The sequence below is a fragment of the Babylonia areolata genome, chromosome 20, assembly GCF_041734735.1.
Source record: "Babylonia areolata isolate BAREFJ2019XMU chromosome 20, ASM4173473v1, whole genome shotgun sequence".
NCBI classification, from domain to species: Eukaryota; Metazoa; Mollusca; class Gastropoda; order Neogastropoda; family Buccinidae; genus Babylonia; species Babylonia areolata.
Window position 1 is genome coordinate 34,106,987 of NC_134895.1, and position 20,075 is coordinate 34,127,061.

The window sequence follows — 20,075 nt, forward strand, 5'->3', positions numbered from 1 at the left end:
CAACACCAAGCCGAAATGGAATTCCGGAGCCTCGAACCCTGATCACTGGTGAACAGAGGATCAGAAGTCCAGCGCTTGGCTGATCCTGCCATGACGCCTCCACATCATCAGCATGACCAAGACCCGATCAGCTTAGTCAAAAGTGTCTTCATTCTCGGAACCAGTCAATGTACGTACCCTGTGACACCATCCTACTGACCTGGATCATTTACTGAGTTCATGCTGAATTAGCCTATCTGAGGCAGTAGGCTTTTGACCTTCGTTAAGAAGAGAGAGAGAGGGGGGGAGGGGGAGGGGGAGAAGGGGAGAGAGAGGGTGAGAGACACAGAGAGAGAGAGAGAGAGAGAGACACAGAGAGAGAGAGAGAGAGACAGAGACAGAGATTTATGCAAAGTCATGGACTTACAAGAACATGAGGCAAAAATGATATGCAAATGTTAACATGCCTGTTAACAGCTGCTCTTTGACTGTCCACACAGATTTATAACAGACAAGCTTTGTACAACGTCTGTCTGTAAAGATCTGGGGGCACATTCATTCTAATATTAACCCTTTGACTGCTGCTGAAATATATGCTTGTCGGTGATAGGGTGTCACCATACTGGGTTAAGACAGAGCTAACAGGTCAGGACACCACTCTGTAGTTTACTTCTTCCTCCTGAGACTGCATTATCATCATTCAGTAAAATTGATGACATCATTGAAAAGTACAGAAAAAACAACAACAATTTGTTGTTTGCAACCCCAGGAACTGTGCAAGAATCACCGCAATTTCATTGTTTTGTAAGGGTCAACATAAACTTTTTTTTCATGTAGTCCAGTGTTGTCACGATGTTTTTTTTAAAAAAAGCTTTGGACATGATCAAGTACAACAACCTTCTCCTGTTTGCAATGGTGTTCTCACATCACATGAACAAGACTTTGCCGCAAACATGGACTTTTCGTATGAAGTTGCACAACTGTCTGATCAGTTGGTAGTTTCATCCAGTCAGGCCCAGCCGCAATTGGTGCGACAGCCTTCATCAATGTCCTCAATTTTAACATTACTTGTACTCTGCAAAAAAACTCATGATCAAAGATCCACTGTGCTGAGAATTCAACAAAAAAATAGTGCATTCAGATGGAAAAAAATTGCTGATCAGAGGGAAGTTCACAAAAGCCAGCTAACAAATGTAGTACATCCATTTCTTGTGAGTCACCCATGTGTGCAGCAGTCACGCCAAGCCGACAGACTCAATGTTTTCTGTTTTGTTTTTTTAACACATCCTTGAATACAGTATGTGCCTGAAGACATATATAATTTGTATTTCTGTGCACTATGTCACCTGGCAGAAAAAGTGGTGATTAAGTACTGGGCAAACCAGCTGCAATGGCAAAATGGTTACTATCACAGACTGATGACTGGGAAGATGCAGGTTCGGGCCCCATTATAAGCAGGTTTTTCGGCCCATGGTTGGCTCTTACCCAGAACTGAGCATGCTATGGACTCAAATAGGAAGACCTGGACCACACAGTCGAGGTCATCCAATTCATTCTTTGGGGTTTTTGTTCAGATTAACTCACCCTCAGTCAAGGTGTGTCTGTCTCTAAGCCTGGTTGATGCTGGGAGATATTATGCAAGTACAGCCTTGTCAAGAAGTCCCAACCCTAAAATGGAGCCTCATAGCACATCTTCAATACCCCCCATCATCATTCATCGGCACTGAAATATTTGAAACACAGAAACTGAGAAAACAAAAAGTGGACAGGAAACTCAAGAAGAAACAAGAAAAAACCAGGAAACTGCACACCACCACTTTATATAAACCCACCTGCATATCATCATCGCATTCAAATTCATCATCAACACCAAACAACTGCACTTATGCAACTTGCTTTATTGTCTTCTTCCAACTCATCTTTTTAAAAACTCAGGAGGGGGTGAGTGTGGGTGAGTGTTGGACAGCTGCAAAGTGAAGTAGAAAGGGAGTCAAAGGGGTGAGACATGCTCTCATTTACATAGCTACATTCACTGATTCAGGTTTAATCCCAACACTCATCACAGGTGCTAAGGCCTACAATGGGGAAGCCAATCCCAGGAAAGTGCAGGGAGAGGGGACCTGTCTAAACCTACACTGACTCCACTAGAACAACACCGTGTTATGGTGGGCAGCGAAAATGCTGACTGTTATGTCAGGATTTCAATGATTTTAGACTTGCATCTTATTGACTGTGAGCTCAGTGCTCAACCAAAATATGCCATAATTTTTCACTCATAAATCATTGCATTACTCAGCCAATAAAAACAACTTTTTTGTACGAAGTGTAAACACGATCCAATTAAAAAAATACCAACGATATCCACAGCACAATTGTCAAACAAGTAGTGGTCAGTCACACATCCCTGAGGTGTCAAAGATTGTCTTAAAATGACATTTCCCTGAATGTGTCACAAATTGTCTTGAAATGACATTGCACTGAACAAAACTGTGCTATTCTCCCTGCATACTTCACATCAATTGAGCACAACCCGATTGTCACTTATGGTGTGGTAAATTTGTACTAAAAAAACTAAGGCATCAAGAAAAATGTGTGAAGGCCTATTAATCAAACTTCTGCGTTTGTGGGATGCAACTCCAACGGTCACTAGTATACATGCATGACTGGGCTTTTACGTGTATGACAGTTTTTACCCTGTCGTGTAGGCAGCCATACTCCATTTTCCGGGGTCCTGTTTAACTAAAACAATGTCTGTGACAAAACAAGTGTATGAAGTTATATTTGAGGCAGCATTAGTCTGGATGATGCTGGTAACTTCTTCCTCTTTGTGGGCTGCGACTCCCGTGTTCTCATATACGCGAGTGGGCTTTTACATGTCACCATTATTTCATCCATTCTGAGTGCTTTTTAACAGATTTTGGTTAAGTAATGCCTCAGTATGCATGCCTGAACAGATCAAAATCTTTCACAATATGTTTTGCTTTCAGACAGCTGTGATGTTTTGCTTAATTTCACCAACAAACACGTGGGGCAATGCCTTCAAGGCTCATGCGTGATTGCAACCAATTTTAACATACTTTTTTGTGTTGATAGGTCTTGCTATTTGCTTCTTGTGGGCAATAAAATTTAATAAGCTGTACATATGTATTCTGACATGTCATTAAAATCAATTTATTGGGAAGGAAGTATGTATGTGTGCAAAAACACAAAAATAGGCTACCATCACCATGGACACAACTTTTACCAACAGAACAACATCTCTGGCTAATGTGAACAACATAAGGCCTCCACACTGAGTAAAATATAACTTTTCACCCATGAAGTTTGTAAATGAGTATTCCGAGTTTGTGAGAACCATGTAAAAAATGAATTCCCACAGTATATTCAGACTGACGTTTCATTATCAGGTGGAATTTTGCTGCTCATGGCCAATGTATGCATCAATATAAGTTTCCATTCTAAGCTGATAAAGTTACTATTTCAAGAAAACAAATGATAAAATGATTGCTATTCAATAATGTGTCAATAAGTGCTTAAATTCTGTGAAAAAGGAGAAAAACAAAAAAAAACAAGAAACCAACCAACCAAACAAAACAAGAGGTAAATCCTTCAAGACTCACTTGTGCTTCGCGCTTTATCCAGTCAAGGAATCATGAGGAGAAAAAAAAGATTAAAAAAATCGTTGAAAAGTGCTCTGTATTAAATATGATATATGAAATAAACTTGGGAGAAAAAAAAACAAACGAAAACAAATGTATGCAAGCAGGATCGAACCATGCATGTTCAGTTCCAAAACAAGCAGCCTAATCCCCACTGCTGCGACGCATCTGACGTCATTTGACTAAATTTAATACTTAAAGCAATGTTGACGTTTTCTACTTCGTGTGATAAATAGATGTGATTGTAGTGGATGTAATAACGCAGCTTTAATCATTTTTTTTTTTTTTTTGGTGTGTTTTATGATATCTCGATTCTTTCATTTTGGTGGTAAAGGAGACCTTGCTATCCCTTCAAGCACAAAGCAACACACAGTAGATCTCTAGATCTGCAAGAATCAGTTGAGGCCTACAAGCTGAAAGAAACGATTGGTTCAATTTTTCTTTTATGTTCATTCCAGTTAATTCAGTGTCCACTTTAGAATACTTAACACGTTGATGGTGCAGTTAGTATTACTGTATGTGTTCTGTTCAGAATTTATATTTCTTTCCTTTTAATTGTGATCAAGAAAAACAAGTTCATGTCTTCGAATACAGCCTACCTGCTTGTTGGCGTAACTCAGTCGGAAGCGGTTTTTAGAATTTTTGGATTTCGGAACAAACCTCAATGAAATAAACCCTTAATGATTCAGAAAAAAAACCGGCTTGATTTGGGAGACTTACAACCTGTCATTGGTATGACTGTGAAGATTTTTTTCATACTATGTTTAAGTCAAATTTTGTATTGGCAGACAGGTATTTCCAGAGAAAATGGCAATGTCAAAGTTTACCACGGACATACAGACAACTGAACGCCAGGTTAAAACATAGACTCACTTTGTTTACACAAGTGAGTCAAAAAGCAAATAAAATGACTGAGCAAACATTGTTTCCAGACAGTGCTTTATCATTAATTGGAATGTGTGGAAAATTTTGTCTTCTTTTCTTCTATTTTCCTGAGATAATGAATTTGTTAATAAAAGTTATCATGAACACACATACACACACTTACACACAAACACACATGGACAAATGAAACAGGATAATTGTGAAGACTCACTTTTTTTGCACTCTACAGATTTGTGCAGTCTTGCTATCTCATCTCTTGGTCTACTTTTATTGTGCTGAAGTTTTGTTTGATCTTTTTCTTCAGTGTTCACTATTCCCACATAATTTATTTCTTATGATTTCCACAGACATGGTAATATTTTATGTAGTCATCATTTTTAAAGTTCTGTATATTTCTGAAAATCAAAGGCCAAATTTCTATTTGCCTAAACTGCAATCAGGTTACTTTGTGTGTGATAGTGTGTTCTGCTCTGTGTGTATAAAGACTGCTGAAAATAGCCAAGGTGTTGCTCGATTACTTTGTCTATGTATCAATTTCTTTTTTTTCTCAAAAAACTTTGTTTTTTTTTGTTTTATGTTTTTTTGTTTTTTTGTGATTGGATATTTTTGGCCCATCCTTTCATGATTCATCAAAAGTGAAAATAAAACCCTGTGTACATACCTCATGCCTCCTTTTTTACCCTCTTCCCCCACATTGTGGACTGATGACCTAGAGGTAACGCGTCCGCCTAGAAAGCGAGAGAATCTGAGTGTGCTGGCTCGAATCATGGCTCAGCTGCCCATATTTTCTTCCCCTCCACTAGACCTTGAGTGGTGGTCTGGACGCTAGTCATTCGGATGAGACGATAAACCGAGGTCCCATGTGCAGCATACACTTACTGCACGTAAAAGAACCGACGGCAACAAAAGGGTTGTTCCTGGCAAAATTCTGTAGAAAAATCCACTTCGATTGGAAAAACAAAAGTGCATGCAGGAAAAAATATGAAAAAAAGGGTGGTGCTGTAGTGTAGTGAGGCGCTCTCCCTGGGGAGAGCAGCCCGAATTTCACACAGAGAAATCTGTTGTGATAAAAAGAGAAATACAACACAACACAATACAGTAGCTCCCCCTTCCTTTCACACCTCTTGGAGATGGACTTGTTCATTTATGTTGACAATTACAGATGACACAAATAAAACTCATCAAGCCCTGGTAAACCAACAAAAATATTATTTGGAAACCAATGAACAGACATTCACCACAAGCACACATCACCTATCTACACATTCACCACAAGCACACATTGCCTATCTATATACAACACTACATTTTCTCCTACACCAAAAGAAGTGGTTTTTGCTGAAACACTATTTGTAAAACCAACAACCAAGACATTCACCACAAATACACATCACCTATCAAAATACATATACAACACCTCATTTTCTCCATCAACAGAAGTGTTTTTTGCTGGAAGGGGTGTAGCGTGGAAATCGAGGCACAGTCACAAAGTTGGAGGTCAACATGGCCTTGCACAGCGTGGCTTTCACCTCTCGCTGCCCACTGTCTATCCTGTAGCCCTCCACGAGTGTGTTGCTACCGATCAGTCTGGCGTCGTTCAGTTGGAAGTGGTAAAACAGTCCCTGGCACAAAACTCCTCCGCCTCCCTCCTTCTGAAACTTGGTCACCTGCTGGCTTTCCAGCCTGTCCAGGTTCACAAGCCACAACGATTCTGAATTGAAGCAGGAGATGAAAATGGCGTTGGTGGCAGCGGGGTCGGGGTGGGGGTGGGCGTAGAGGGGCAGGCCCGGGATGGGGCCCGTCAGCTGCAGGTAGGTCCAGGTGAGGGTGGACAGATCCAACACCTGGACGTAATTCTTGAAGACGTAGATGCAGTCTCTGTGCACTGTGGCTGCCGGGGATGTCTCCTGGTACAGCAGGTCTGGCAGAGCTTCCCACTCCTCTGCAGTCAGTCATACATAGCCATTTGTCAGTTGTTTGGCATTAACATCAGGTCGTCGTCTTCTTCATTCGTGGGCTGCAACTCCCACATTCACTCATATGTATAGGAGTGGGTTTTTATGTGTATGACCATTTTTGCCCCGCCATTTAGGCAGCCATACTCCGTTTTCTTCCTTTTTTTAATTATTTTTTTTTTAAACACTTTCTACGTGGAGTACTGGTTTACCTGCAACATCCAGTTGCTTCCTTTGGACAGAATACAGGTATTTCAGCATTGCAGTCAGTTTTACTTTCAATCAGTTGCATACTCACTCAGTGCTTTTAGCTTGTTAGCGTTAGCCTCTAAATTCTTCACCGGTGTTTTCAAGGGGACTGGGCATTTTTCATACCAATCTTAAGCAAGAAAAGGCAACATACAATAACCAAGTTGACCACTTTGTACCCTGCAGAGTGCAGCTGCACTGCAGAATCAGTGGACTAGTCTTTCAACAGCTGAGTGCATTGTCAAAGCTGTTCTTCATACACAACACACACATATCAAAACCATCCCCAAACCCCTTTGAGACCACACTGAACAATGTTGAGACTAAAATAACTAAGTTGAACAACTACCAAACAACACCTACTTGCAATCTAACCAAGTTAAATAACAACCAAACAACACCTATTTGCAACAGCCAAATTGAATCACCACCAAACAACACTTACTTGCAATAACCAGGCTGAACAGCCACTAAACAACACCTACTTGCAATGACTAAGTTAACAAGCACTCAACAACACCTACTTGCAATAACCTAGTTGAACAACAAGCAAAGTACCACCAAACACCACCTACTTACAATAACCAAATTCAACAGCAAACTGAACAAGCAAACTGTTACAACACTTACTTGTAATAACCAAATTGATAACAAGCAAAATTTGAAAACACCACCAAACAACACCTACTTGCAATAACCAAATTGAACAGCAAGCACACAACCATGAAACAACTTACATAACCAAGTTGAACAACCACAAAAAACCCCAACAAAAACCACCTACTTGCAATTTAACTAAGTTGAACAACCACTTAACAACAACACATTGCAATAACCAAGATGACCACATAACCAAGTTGAACAACCACAAAAAAACACACAAAAAACCCACCTACTTGCAATTTAACTAAGTTGAACAACCACTTAACAACAACACATTGCAATAACCAAGATGACCTACCGCCAAACAACACCAACTTGCAATTACTAAATTTAACAGCAAGAAAACTAACCAAACAACACCCGCTTGCCATAACCAAGCTGAAACACCACCAAACGACACCTACTTGCAATAACCAAGTTGAACAACCTCCAAACAAAACCACTTTGCAGTTTAACTCACTCGCTGCCATTGTCTGCATATGCAGATTTAGATTTTGAAAAGTCGCACTGTTGGAGTGACGTGTCGGATACGAAACTCAAAAGTAGAACTGATTCTTAAGTTATCTCCGGCCAACTTTTCATTCACACACAGTGCGTGTGTGCAGTGACACGCTCGTTAGCAGACGACAACAAAGCATACCCTCGGTCAGCTCTGCAAGTTGTTTGACAAGATGGCGTCGCATTGAAGTGTTCGACACGGTAGGAGAGGTCAAACACAACAGTGTTGAAGCTACTTTGGAAATGATCCAAACTGAAGGCTCCGATGTTGAAGAGATAATGTTGATTCGTCGGACAGTGATTTTGAGCCATATCCCGATCAACTAGAAATAGATTCGGCCGCTGAAGAGGGTGTTTACAGTGGAGAGGAAAGCGAGTCCTGACCATGTGCCAGCTGACCGACACTGACAGGTGTTTTTACCAGTGATTGGACTGAAAATGGTGAGTGTGTATGTATTTTATATATATATATATATATATATATATATATGTATATATATATATGTATGTATATATATATATATATATATACATATATATATATATATATGTATGTGTGTGTGTGTGTGTGTGTGTGTGTGTGTGTGTGAAAGAAAATGTCACATGCTCAGGTGTACAACTGTGTGTGTGTGTGTGTGTGTGTGTGTGTGTGTGTGTGTGTGTGTGTGTGATTGCATGCATATGTTTACTTATTTTCTGTTTTACAATAACATGGAGTTTATTTGTAGAACAAGGTGCTATAGAAATGACAGTAATAGTACTAATACTGATGATACTGTCATTATTGTTTGTAATAATTGTAAAAAATAATCAAAGGTGGTTTTCTGTGACTATATGTAAAAAATCTACCACATTATGCTTCCATTCATGTAAATATTTAGAATAAATAATTTAAACAATAAGAAGAAAGAGTCAGACCTGCATGATCATTTGTGTGTGTGTGTGTGTATGGTTGCAGGCCATGTTCCTGTGCTGAAGTGGCAGGACAAAAAGCTTGTTCATGTGCTGACTACAGTAAAGCTGCCAACTACCATGGTCAGTGTGACAACACGACACCGTCCTGAAAGACAGAAGCCAGCACAAGACTGCATCACCAACATGGCCGGAGTGGATATGAGTGACCAGCTACTGCAAGTGCAAGGTCTGTGAAGACCTGTTCAAGCGCCACAACACACCGAGACACCAAACTGCCCACTGGTGTCCAAAATGTGGAGTTCCACTGAGTGTGAAGCTGTGCCCAGGACTCAACATCACCTGCCATGAGCTTTTTCACTCCAGACAAGACTATCGTCAGTGATAATACATCAGGTTTTTGTGTACAGTGAACTCCTTTTTAATGTAGAGACAACATTTTTTTTTGTGTGTGCATGAATTTCAACTTTCTCCACCATCTGTTCATACTTCATTGCATGTACTAGGTCTTCAGTTCCTCAAATAGTGTTAGGATGTGATCTGGAACATTTGTAAGCTGTTCAAGGACACTTGGTATACCTTTCTGATGGGTGCAAAAATGCTACAAAATACACAAAAAATGGATACCGTGATCAACAACAAGATAGTGAGTAAATAATTTAATTTTTTGCACAAATATGGAACAACATTCACTGAATACACATACTAAATTTCAATTCTCTGGATGTTTATTTGGTTTTTTGAGAATTTTTTTCCCATCCTATACAAACCCTGGGTTTTCTGGGATTCGCAAGGGCAAAAACTCTTGGCATGGAGTGAGTTAACCAAACTGAACCACCACCAAACAAACCTACTTGCAATGACCAAATTTAACAAGCAAAACACCACCAAACAACAACTCTGTGCAATAACCAAACTGAACCACCACCAAACAACACTACCTTCCAATAACCAAGCTGAACACTAACACAACCAAACTACCACCACCACCACCCACCCAAACAAACAACACCTACTTGTAACAGTGTCAAAGCTCTCCACGCTGTCCAGCCGAATGCGGAAGCGGCCGATGCCTCCAATGAGGAAGAGGGTGGAGCCGTGTGCACAGAGGCCGTGGTGGCGCCGAAGTGTCTTCAAGGTGCCCACCTCGTGCCATGTCCACCGCAGACTGTCCAAGCACCACATCGTCTTCAGCCACCCCCCAGTGCGGCCCAGCGACGCCTCCCCCCCCACCACGTACACCAGGTGACCTGCACACAGCAGCTTGGTATTAATGGTAGTGATAACTCCCACATTTATTTGTATGTACACGAGTGGGCTTTTACGTGTATGACTTCTTCTTCTTCTTCTGCGTTCACTCGTATGCACACAAGTGGGCTTTTACGTGTATGACCGTTTTTACCCCGCCATGTAGGCAGCCATACTCTGTTTTCAGGGGTGTGCATGCTGGGTATGTTCTTGTTTCCATAACCCATCGAACGCTGACATGGATTACAGGATCTTTAACGTGCGTATTTGATCTTCTGCTTGCATATACACATGAAGGGGGTTCAGGCACTAGCAGGTCTGCACATATGTTGACCTGGGAGATCGTAAAAATCTCCACCCTTTACCCACCAGGTGCCGTCACCGTGATTCGAACCCGGGACCCTCAGACTGACAGTCCAACGCTTTAACCACTCAGCTATTGCGCCCGTCACGTGTATGACAATTTTTACCCTGCTATGTAGGCAGCCACACTCCGTTTTCAGGGGTGACTGATGAGCATAATAACAGATGGTCATGTAGGCAGCCATACTCCGTTTTCTAGGGTGATTGATTAGCATAGTAAGAAATAGTACTTAATATTGCATTAACGCAGTAGCTTCGTGTTAATGATGATAATAGATAGCACTCATGTTGCGCTAACTCCCCTTATAAAAGGACTCGAAGCGCCTCACAATAAACAGTATATATATATACATACAATAATGCATACATATAACAAACAAGAGAACATGAAGAAAAGAAAAACAACAACAACAATGTATAACTATATATCAAGACAATACCACAATCTGCGGATATGAACAATCACTCACACACACACACAAATGCGCAAAATATACCCTACACACATATACACGCATATGTCCACACACACAGAACACACACACTTGCATATGCACTTACAGTAAACATCATCCCACAGGCACACACTCTACATGACGATTTCAATAGAAAGAAAAAAAAAAAAAAAGTGGGTGGGAAGAGGCAGACAACTATGCTTCATCACATCCAAAGGACACTTTGAACAGGTGGTTTTCAAATCCATTTTGAAAGAGAACACCTTTCGCCCCCCCACCCTGCACTCCAAGTGAGCTGGGCACAGCAGCTTTGTATTGGGCTTTGTTGCTTTTATAGACCATCTGACTGACACAAGACCATGTCAAGATGAAATGTATATTATAATACACACACATGCACACACAGAGATAGATAAATAGATAAACACACACACACACACACACACACACACTGTATGATAGTCGTGTCCGACTATGACCATCAGAACAGCAGAGGACTGTCCCAACTATCTGGGCTAGAATATGATTGTAGTGGAGAGTCTTGCCCAAGTTACATCCCCACTATCAAGGCCAAGAGGGTTTTAGGACAGTCAGTGTTGGGACAGTTCCCAAAAGCCAGATAGCTACCAAGGCTGCAGCACTGAGAGCCAGTGCTGTCTTGCCTCCTAGTTTGAGAGTCATACACTTCTTTGTTCATGGGCTGCAACTTCCACATTCACTTGCATATATACAAAAGTGGGCTTTTTCGTGTATGACCGTTTTTACCCCGCCATATAGGAAGCCATACTCTGTTTATGGGGTGAGAGTCATACACAAAACTTAACACTGCCAACAACCACTCCACATCCTAGGCACACAAAAAAAAGAAGAAAAAAAAAAGAATAGATATAGCAAAAATGCTGAATTATCAAGTCCAGAAAAAGACAAGAAAAACAAAAACAAACAAAAAAAACACACCAAAAACAACAACAACAACAAAACTCAAGGCTTTCCAGAAAAACAACAACATATAAATGAATGGAGATGACAGAAAACAATGGAAAAAAACAGAAACAAAGACAGCGGTAGAAAAGAAGGCATTTTGATGACAGAATTTCCAAGTCAGGATACTATTTAATTTATACTAAAAAGATCCCCGCCAACCCCATAGGGGAAAAGACTACATTAAAAATAATTTTGTAAACAGTACTTTCCATAGTTTCTGCAGTATATGTGTCATCATCAAATCTACATCTGATAGCCTGGCAACATCTTGGCCATGTTCTCTGAGATCACAATAAACAAGCGCGTTGGGTTACGCTGCTGGTCACGCACCTGCTTAGCAGATGTGTAGATTATGTATGGATTTGCCAGAACGCTGTGATGCCTCCTTGACTAACTGAACTGAATTGAACTTTGAGATCACACTTGAATAACATCAGTATGAAAAAATGCAGTAGTCTCCATCAGGCAGTCATTCTGATTCTGTGACATTCTGATCAGAATACATCCAATAAAATATAAAAATATATTACAAATCTACAGCTATAAGTGATGCTGAGGACAAGGATGACAATGACAATAAATGATGTAAAAGGCCAGAGGAAGCTCTACACACACACACACACACACACACACACACACACACACACACACACACACACACACAGAGTCTCTCTTGTGTCACACTGAGGAGAGAACAGCTGTCATACCAATAGCGCACACTCTGTAGCCAGAGTCCAGTGCCATGGGAGGGAAGCAGTCAGATAAACTGGCCACATGTTCCACAGCACAGGTCTCCGGTTCAAACCCCAGCACTCCCATTGGGCAGTTCAGTTTCTTATCCCCTAGGGTTGTTAAACATGTACTTTCGCAGTATGCTGGGTTGCACTGGTGTCCCCCGACACACAGAATGTAGCTGTTCCGAGGACTTGTGCGCACTCGAGACGGATCCTGAATGAATGGCAGAAACACACAATGCACACTGAGAAACACATTAGCATAGAATTTTATCTATGCCCCAAAACAGATTATTGAATATTTTATGGCCCATCCTCTCAAAACATTATGTAACTGAGTCACCAGACAATGAGTGAATGTAAATGACTCTTCGTGAGGTTTTTCCCTCTTTCACAGTTTCTAAGAAAGCCACACACACACACACTACATATTATACATATATGTACACACATGTATACATGCTTGCTAGGACCCTCATGTCATCTACCATCTGAGTGATACAACTGACCCCACTACACATTGTACATAACCTTGAGATAATCATAAACATGGATGAATTAACTTCAAATCTGACACCAACCCAGTGGACCAAATTCCTTACAAATAAAATATCATTTATGCTATTTCCAGGAAATAAAAACCGTAACTATTTAAAAAAAGAAAAGAAAGAAGAAAAGAAATCAACTATGTACTATATCCAGGTATTTTAACTCTTTCTGAATAAACCAGCAGTTGATCTTCATAAGAATTAACATAAGACTAAAATCCAGCCTGATGATATAACACCACAAAGCTCAGGGAAGCACATCAAAACCTCACCTTGGAGCTGAGGGCAGTCAGGACGTCCTTCTGTCTGAGAGACGCCACAAACTCTGTCAGTTTCCGGCTCTTCCCCACCTCTGGCAAATCCTCCACCAAAGCCACATCATCATCCGTCATCAGGTGAAAGTTGACCACCTTGCCAAAGAACTCCCCGACGTCTGTCACACCACACGCTTGTTCTTGAGCGCAGAACCACACTGCAGCTGCCCTGAACACATCCACTTCGCTGTCGATGTTGAGGTGGGGGTCCTGGAGGTAGTCGATGATCTGAGCCCGAGGTGCCAGTGTGAAATCCTCTGTCTGACAGACATGCGGGAAATGCCACAGTGCATGTCTGCGGCTGGTGTTGTACACCTCAGGCAGCATCAGCATGTTGGAGAGACGCATCAAACTGAGGCACAGGTCATCCTCCACCATGGACACCAGAAGGTCACAGCACTGGTTCAGAACAACACCCACCTGCAAAGAGGAAGGTGGCAGAATGGTTAATATGCTTATATGTGAGTCTGTACATGACAGTACAGTGTCTGGGTTTGATTCCTGGTTTCACCCTTTCTCCCAATTTTACAATAAAAATTTAAATTGAGTGTCCAGTCATTCAGATGAAATGATACCAGTGAGGTCCCATGTGCAGCACACACTTAGTGCACTGAAAAAGACCCCATGGCAACAATGAGTTGTCCTCTGGCAAAATTCTGTAGAAGAAATCCACTCTGATAGGTAAGTTCTGTAGAAGAAATTCACTCTGATAGGAACATATATATAATGCATGCATTCAAAGCATGACAAGCGTGTCAGGTTATGTTGCTGGTCAGGCGTTTGCCTAACAAAGTAACAGTTATGTTGCTGGTCAGGCGTTTGCCTAACAAAGTAACAGATGTGGTGCAGTGCATACAGATTTCATCTGAAAGCAAAGACACCACCTTGAGAAACTGAAACTCACCTGCAAGTGGTGACTCAGCTGCGTCATTTCCTGAACAATGCATGGTGTCAGGTCCAGCTGTCCTGTGTAGAAGTAATCCAGCAGGTGACGGAACACGTCGGATGAGGTGTTCTCCAGGTGAATTTCACCAGACAGACTCTCCCTCATTCCAGAATCGAACATGGCTCTGAAGAACTGGCTGTGCTGGACCAGCATACGTTTGTGACAACAAAACCGTTTGTCCCCGGTGTTGATGATGATGTCACCGGGTTCCGTGCCAATGCTGACCGGCAGACTGGAAATGCTTCCCTGGCCTGATGGGCTGGCAGGCTCAACATTATTTTCCACTGGGTCTGTGCCTGTTTGGGGCTGAAAGCCATTGTCCACTGTCATGGTTTCCATTTTGTAATACTTCAAGCTGACAGGCTCAAGCCCTTTTTCTTCCACTGGTTCTGTTTCCATTTTGGTCTGAGAGTCATTTCCCACAGGCATTGTGTGCACTTTGGAATCCTTAAAACTGCTGTTCAAAGAACTGTTGTTGGAATGTCTTGACTCATCTGCGTTCATCATCTTGTCTCCCTTGTTATCCATCTTGAGCATGTCTAAGAAGTTAAACAACAGAAGAAAAGCTTTATATGAATGTCAATCAATTATAGTATAATCTGCCTCAAAAAGACATAAATGCACATGTGTGCACGCACACACAAACACACAGTCTTGTCTGGTTTAAGCTGCTCAAAATATTTACTGTCATTATAATTTGTCACAACAAATGCATAACTTTTCATGTCTTTTCTTAATTCAGCTCCTCATTTAGTCAGCACATTGTACCTATTTGATGTTATTTGTTCCTTTACGCTGTCAGTTAGCACCTCTACTGCAAAATCATGCAGATAGTCTCATGCTGGAGTGAAACCTTATCAAACAAATTTTATACCCAGGTACTGCTCTCTGTTGAATGAAGATTAGAAATTATATATGACATGATACATTACTGATATTTATAATTTTACACAGCACCTGTCCTCGCTCAGAGACCAAGCTCTAAGTGTTTTAATATAGCTGTGTTCATAACCCGAGTGGTGATATCATAAAAGGGGGTGGTACAAAGGAATTACTGATTTATTGTATTAAAGGACAGAAAAGATCCACACACCAGCCCAGAACATATACATGGCAAGTCACAAAAAGTTTTCTATTGTTTTATTTCTACAATAGTTATGAAGAAGATAAGAAGAAGAGAAATAAAACATTGCAGCTGAATGTTGGGCAGCTAGCTGTGTGTGACGCGCTCTATGTGTGCTTGAGAGCGGCACCTCAGAAAGTGACTGGCGGACGCTTACAGCTTTCAGTTCGAATTCAACTTTGATAGCCTTATGTCACAGGAGTTACCTCCTATGCCAATGGTTGGACACTGTTGCTGCAGTGAAACTGTCGTCCGCTTTACGGCATGTGCTGTGGGTTGAACTATGGTTAGTAGCCAGCTGAGCACTTGGCTACATTGAAAACAGTTATTTGCACAACAGGCTGCCTACCTGGGTAGAACTGACAGAGCTGCTTTTGAGTGCTCATCCTTTGATTCCTGTACCATTCAATCAGGCTTCAATTACATGAACATATACATACACACATGCAAACACAGACATGTAACCTAAAGTTACAAGTATGACTGTCTTTTTTTACCCCATAATGTAAACACCCATACTGTTTTCTGGGGTAAGAATGCTGGGTATGCTTGTTTCCAAAACTCACCGAATGCTAACATGAACAGGATCTTTTATCTGAATATTTGATCTTGTGTCAAATGTTATTAACTATTCTGGTGAAAAACAGTGTTAAAGTGTATGATGACTGCCATGATTCAGACACCACAGAAAATGCTACCAGTACATGTATGTCAAAATTTTGTCTTTAGAAGTAAACATCATTTGCAGATTTTTTATGTTCAAAAAGTTTATAAAATTAATTTTCTGAGCATACCATTCTGAGTTAGGTGCTGAAGTTGAACATAGATTTCAATTAAATGAAGTTAATCATGCTTTTGACTAATCTGAGTTGACTTAATCACCTGCTGGATAGGAATATGGCAGTATCCATATTTTTCCCCTCAAGACAGAATGAGCAGTGTTCAAAACAAAGCATGGACATTCACCCTGTCAGTCGCACAGAGGAGTGGTGGGGAAGACATGTGGATATAGCTGAAAATGCATGTGGCTTGCCCATGCTCAATCAGGTTTTTCAAAATAAAGCCGACTTCAAAATGCAGTCCTCCCCCCACATGCAATCATTGTCACACACATTCAATTTTAATACTAGAAAGTAACAATAACACTCATGAGCAATGACATACATGGGTCAATGGAATCATGGATGCATAAAAAAATGTTGATGAAAACCTGAAACAGCCTTTCCTTACATTGTAATTTTCTGATACATTTTGCTTATCAAAGCATTTTTAAGATTTTGTCAGGAAATGTTACGCACTGTTTGAAAACACATTCTATCTTTAATGAATCACTCAGCTAAACGTTTTAAAATCAAAGTCTGCAAATTTCTAATGCAGACTGTGTTTAAATAAAAATGAAGTTTTGAATTATTATAAAAGGTTGAATTTGTAGTTAGCAGTAAATGGCATAACCATTTAAGTTTGATTTATCACCCATAAAATCAGTGTGCAATAAATGATTTTTGGGGGTGGGGTGGAGGATAAAATGGGTCAACTGAGCCAGATGAGGCTTGCCTATTGGTGTGAAAACCCATTTATTTTTCTGGTGGAGATAGCATGCAATAAATGATTAAAATTTATCTTTTCACTTACTATTTTGGTGTTACAAGAATGTAATATACCCCCCCCCCCCCCCCCGCCCCATTATAAGTTCAAAACTAGTAACAACAAAGAACTCTTAAAAATATTCTGGTATTTTCAATGCTTAAATATCACTATCACCACAGGATCTGAAATGACATTGCAGACGCCAGCTATTAAATGGTCATGGCAAAGCCATAAAGTCGAAAGAAAACACTCACACACACACAATCTCATTTGCAGTCATGTCAACCAATAACCCACAATCCCCTCCATCATCGCCTTTTAATCTACCTCTTTAAACACAATTTCGGACTTCGCAAACTAGTTAAATCACCGATAACTCGTTTCAGAACTGTCGGTATCTTTCCCTCTGGGGACTGAACGAAGAGCGGTAAAAACTGAGAACATGACTCATGAGTGAGCTAAAATTATTAAAAACATCTGATAATTCCTATTGCTCACGCGGATAAGTTGGCTAAAGTTCGTCACATCACTGTTACAATGCTAAAACCCGCCGCTTCCATGCTCTCGCCTGGGGTAAAGTTATGAACTCGTCTTTTCTTCTGTTCCGGATGATAAGTGACACTGAACGATAAAGCGAACAAAACTACAGAACAAAGAGATCCTCGTTCACAGCTACTGCTTCTATCAAAACGGCAGGACACACTGCATAGTGTCCTGGGATCTATTCAGTCCTTTTAGATGCTGTTTTAGATGCAGATGTTATTCAAACGAAAGAAGTTCCAACAATAAAAGTTCGCCAACCTTTCGGTGAACCCCTTGCGCTGATTTGGGTCTTTGAATCCGTGCCGTTTCGAGAGTTATCTCTCTTGATCCACTCCTCACCCCTCCAACTCAACCGAGAACAAGATTCGAAACTTCGTGTTGATCATGACGCACGCACGCACGCGCGCGCGCGTGTGTGTGCGTGCGTGCGTGCATGTGTGCATGTGTGTGTGTGCATGTGTGTGTGTGTGTTCAGTGAGCCAAAGTCGCGACCAAGCTGAGGATCGGGAGCCGGGAAGCGGGGCTGTGTTATGTGTGATGTATTTGTTCCATGGTGCGAAAATCCACCGTGTCTGTGGTAAATGGCCCCTTTCATCCATGGTGTCTGCGAGGGATGCTCATTAAAGATTTCCTCTGACCCCCTTCCCATGGGCTGAGAGGAACGAAACTCGGCACAGTTATTAGTTTTCCTCAACATAGGTACCACCAAGGGTGACACACTTCTCCCGTGGTTTATGCAGCTGTGAAGACCTTGCCTGTAGAAGTCTGCAGGCAGCGCCAGACGCCACGATTTGACCCCAGAAATCGTCTGGGGAGTGCTTGCCATTCAAAAATTACTTGATTGTTGGAAGGAGGTGGAAGTCAGATGGTGTAAGGTCGGTAGGGTATGGGGGTGAGAAAGGATTTCATAGCCACAGGACGTGTTTCCATCTGGGCAACATGCTAGTTGTGAACCGCAGGAGGTGGACACCTCTGGTCGGTATGTCATGCCTCTCGGTTTTAATGGCCTCCCGCAATTTCTGTAGCAATGCCAGAAAATCAGTCATTACTATTCTGAGTTGGTCCCAAAAGACCGTGAGCATGACCTTGCTTGCAGAGGATTGGACAGTGTCTTCTTTGGAAGTGGCAAGTCAAAATACTTCCATTGCTTCGACTGGGCATTAGTCTCTGGAGCACTGTGACGGATCCATGTTACTTCCTGCGTGATTAGTCTGTTGAAGAAGTCCTGGTTTTCTTGGCACATGGCCATAAGAACCTGGGAGCATGTAACTCGTTCCTGCTTTAGAAAGGTGTGTGCACCCGGGGGAATCCATCTTGTAAACAACTTCTGCATGTGCAAATAGTCTTGGATGTGTTTGTTCACAGACCCCACACTGATTTTGACATCTTGGGCTAGTTGGTGAACAGTTATGTGGTGATCCAAAAATGGCTTCCTCCACTTGCCAGTTGGTGTCTTCATCAGTGGCTGACTGTGGTTGCCTGTGAATGGGAGCTGTTTCAAACAATGTTTGACCACACTAACTGATGATGTCAGTTCTTGACTATGTCATATGATGGGGCATCCTCCCCATAAATCTCTTTCATCTCATCGAATGTCTGTCTCCCTTGGTATGTGGCCTCTCAAGTACAGAAACTTGATGACCGCTCTGCATTTAACTGGCTCCATTATCACACCTTACTCCACCGTAACACCTGTAAAAGAGAACTGTCATGAGTTCAGAGATACAAATTGCCATGTGATTTAGAGATATGTATTATTATACATGTGCAGTTTCGACCTTCTACAGTAAATGGAAGTAAGTCAGGGGAAATCTTTAATGAACAACCCTCGTTTGTTCCACTGTGTCTATGTTCCAAAGCACCTATATTCCAAGGTACCTGCATTCTATTTGCGGTATCTATGTTCCATGATTTCTACAATATCTGTATTCCATTACCTACTCCTTAATATTCCCATACCTATCCAGATCCCAATTCACAAAGTTCGTATATTTTAAGCCAAGTTTCTTCACCTCTAAAAAATCTAAATCATACAAAATTTCATAGGATTGACAAGGTAGTCTGTCATCAGTCATTTTGAATAATTTCAACCAGTATTGAACACATCTCACTACAGAATTTATGTAGATTGGATATTTATTTGTCTCACTGTGTAATAAATTGTTTGGTGTTTTCATTTCAACCCCTAAAAACTTAAAATGTCCAAATAATGAACAGAAACAAATTGCACAGTAGCATTCTTATCTCATCTCATCTATCCCTTGACCCGTGGGTGGGTCGTTGGGGCACCATGGATGACTGCCTGGTCAGCTCGCGCCACCTGCCTCGGTCCTCAGCGGCCCTTTGAGTTGTGGCAAATGGCAGGCCCGTCCACTCTTTGATGTTGTCCTCCCACCGCTCTCTCTTCCTCCTTCCTTGTACGGTACCCTG

The 20,075-nt window shown here is 41.3% G+C and overlaps 1 protein-coding gene across 1 annotated transcript; it reads right to left on the minus strand.

The window, feature by feature from the left end:
* Positions 1-1,788: 1,788 nt before the first annotated feature.
* LOC143295447 (kelch-like protein 38) lies at positions 1,789-17,941 on the minus strand. Its single transcript, XM_076607149.1, has 6 exons — positions 17,904-17,941; positions 14,351-14,931; positions 13,405-13,866; positions 12,558-12,798; positions 9,817-10,050; positions 1,789-6,465 (listed from the first exon to the last, which is right to left on the minus strand). Exons 2-6 carry the CDS (start codon positions 14,927-14,929, stop codon positions 5,954-5,956), a joined length of 2,028 nt encoding a protein of 675 aa, XP_076463264.1. The 5' UTR covers positions 14,930-14,931; positions 17,904-17,941; the 3' UTR covers positions 1,789-5,953.
* Between the last annotated feature and the right edge of the window lie 2,134 nt (positions 17,942-20,075).

Coding starts and splice junctions, on each gene's coding strand:
- LOC143295447 (XM_076607149.1), bottom strand. CDS start 14,929: ATGCTCAAGATGGATAACAAGGGAGACAAGATGATGAACGCAGATGAG. Junction 13,867..14,350: donor AGCTGAGTCACCACTTGCAG/GTGAGTTTCAGT, acceptor TCCTCTTTGCAG/GTGGGTGTTGTTCTGAACCA. Junction 12,799..13,404: donor TGACTGCCCTCAGCTCCAAG/GTGAGGTTTTGA, acceptor CCATTCATTCAG/GATCCGTCTCGAGTGCGCAC.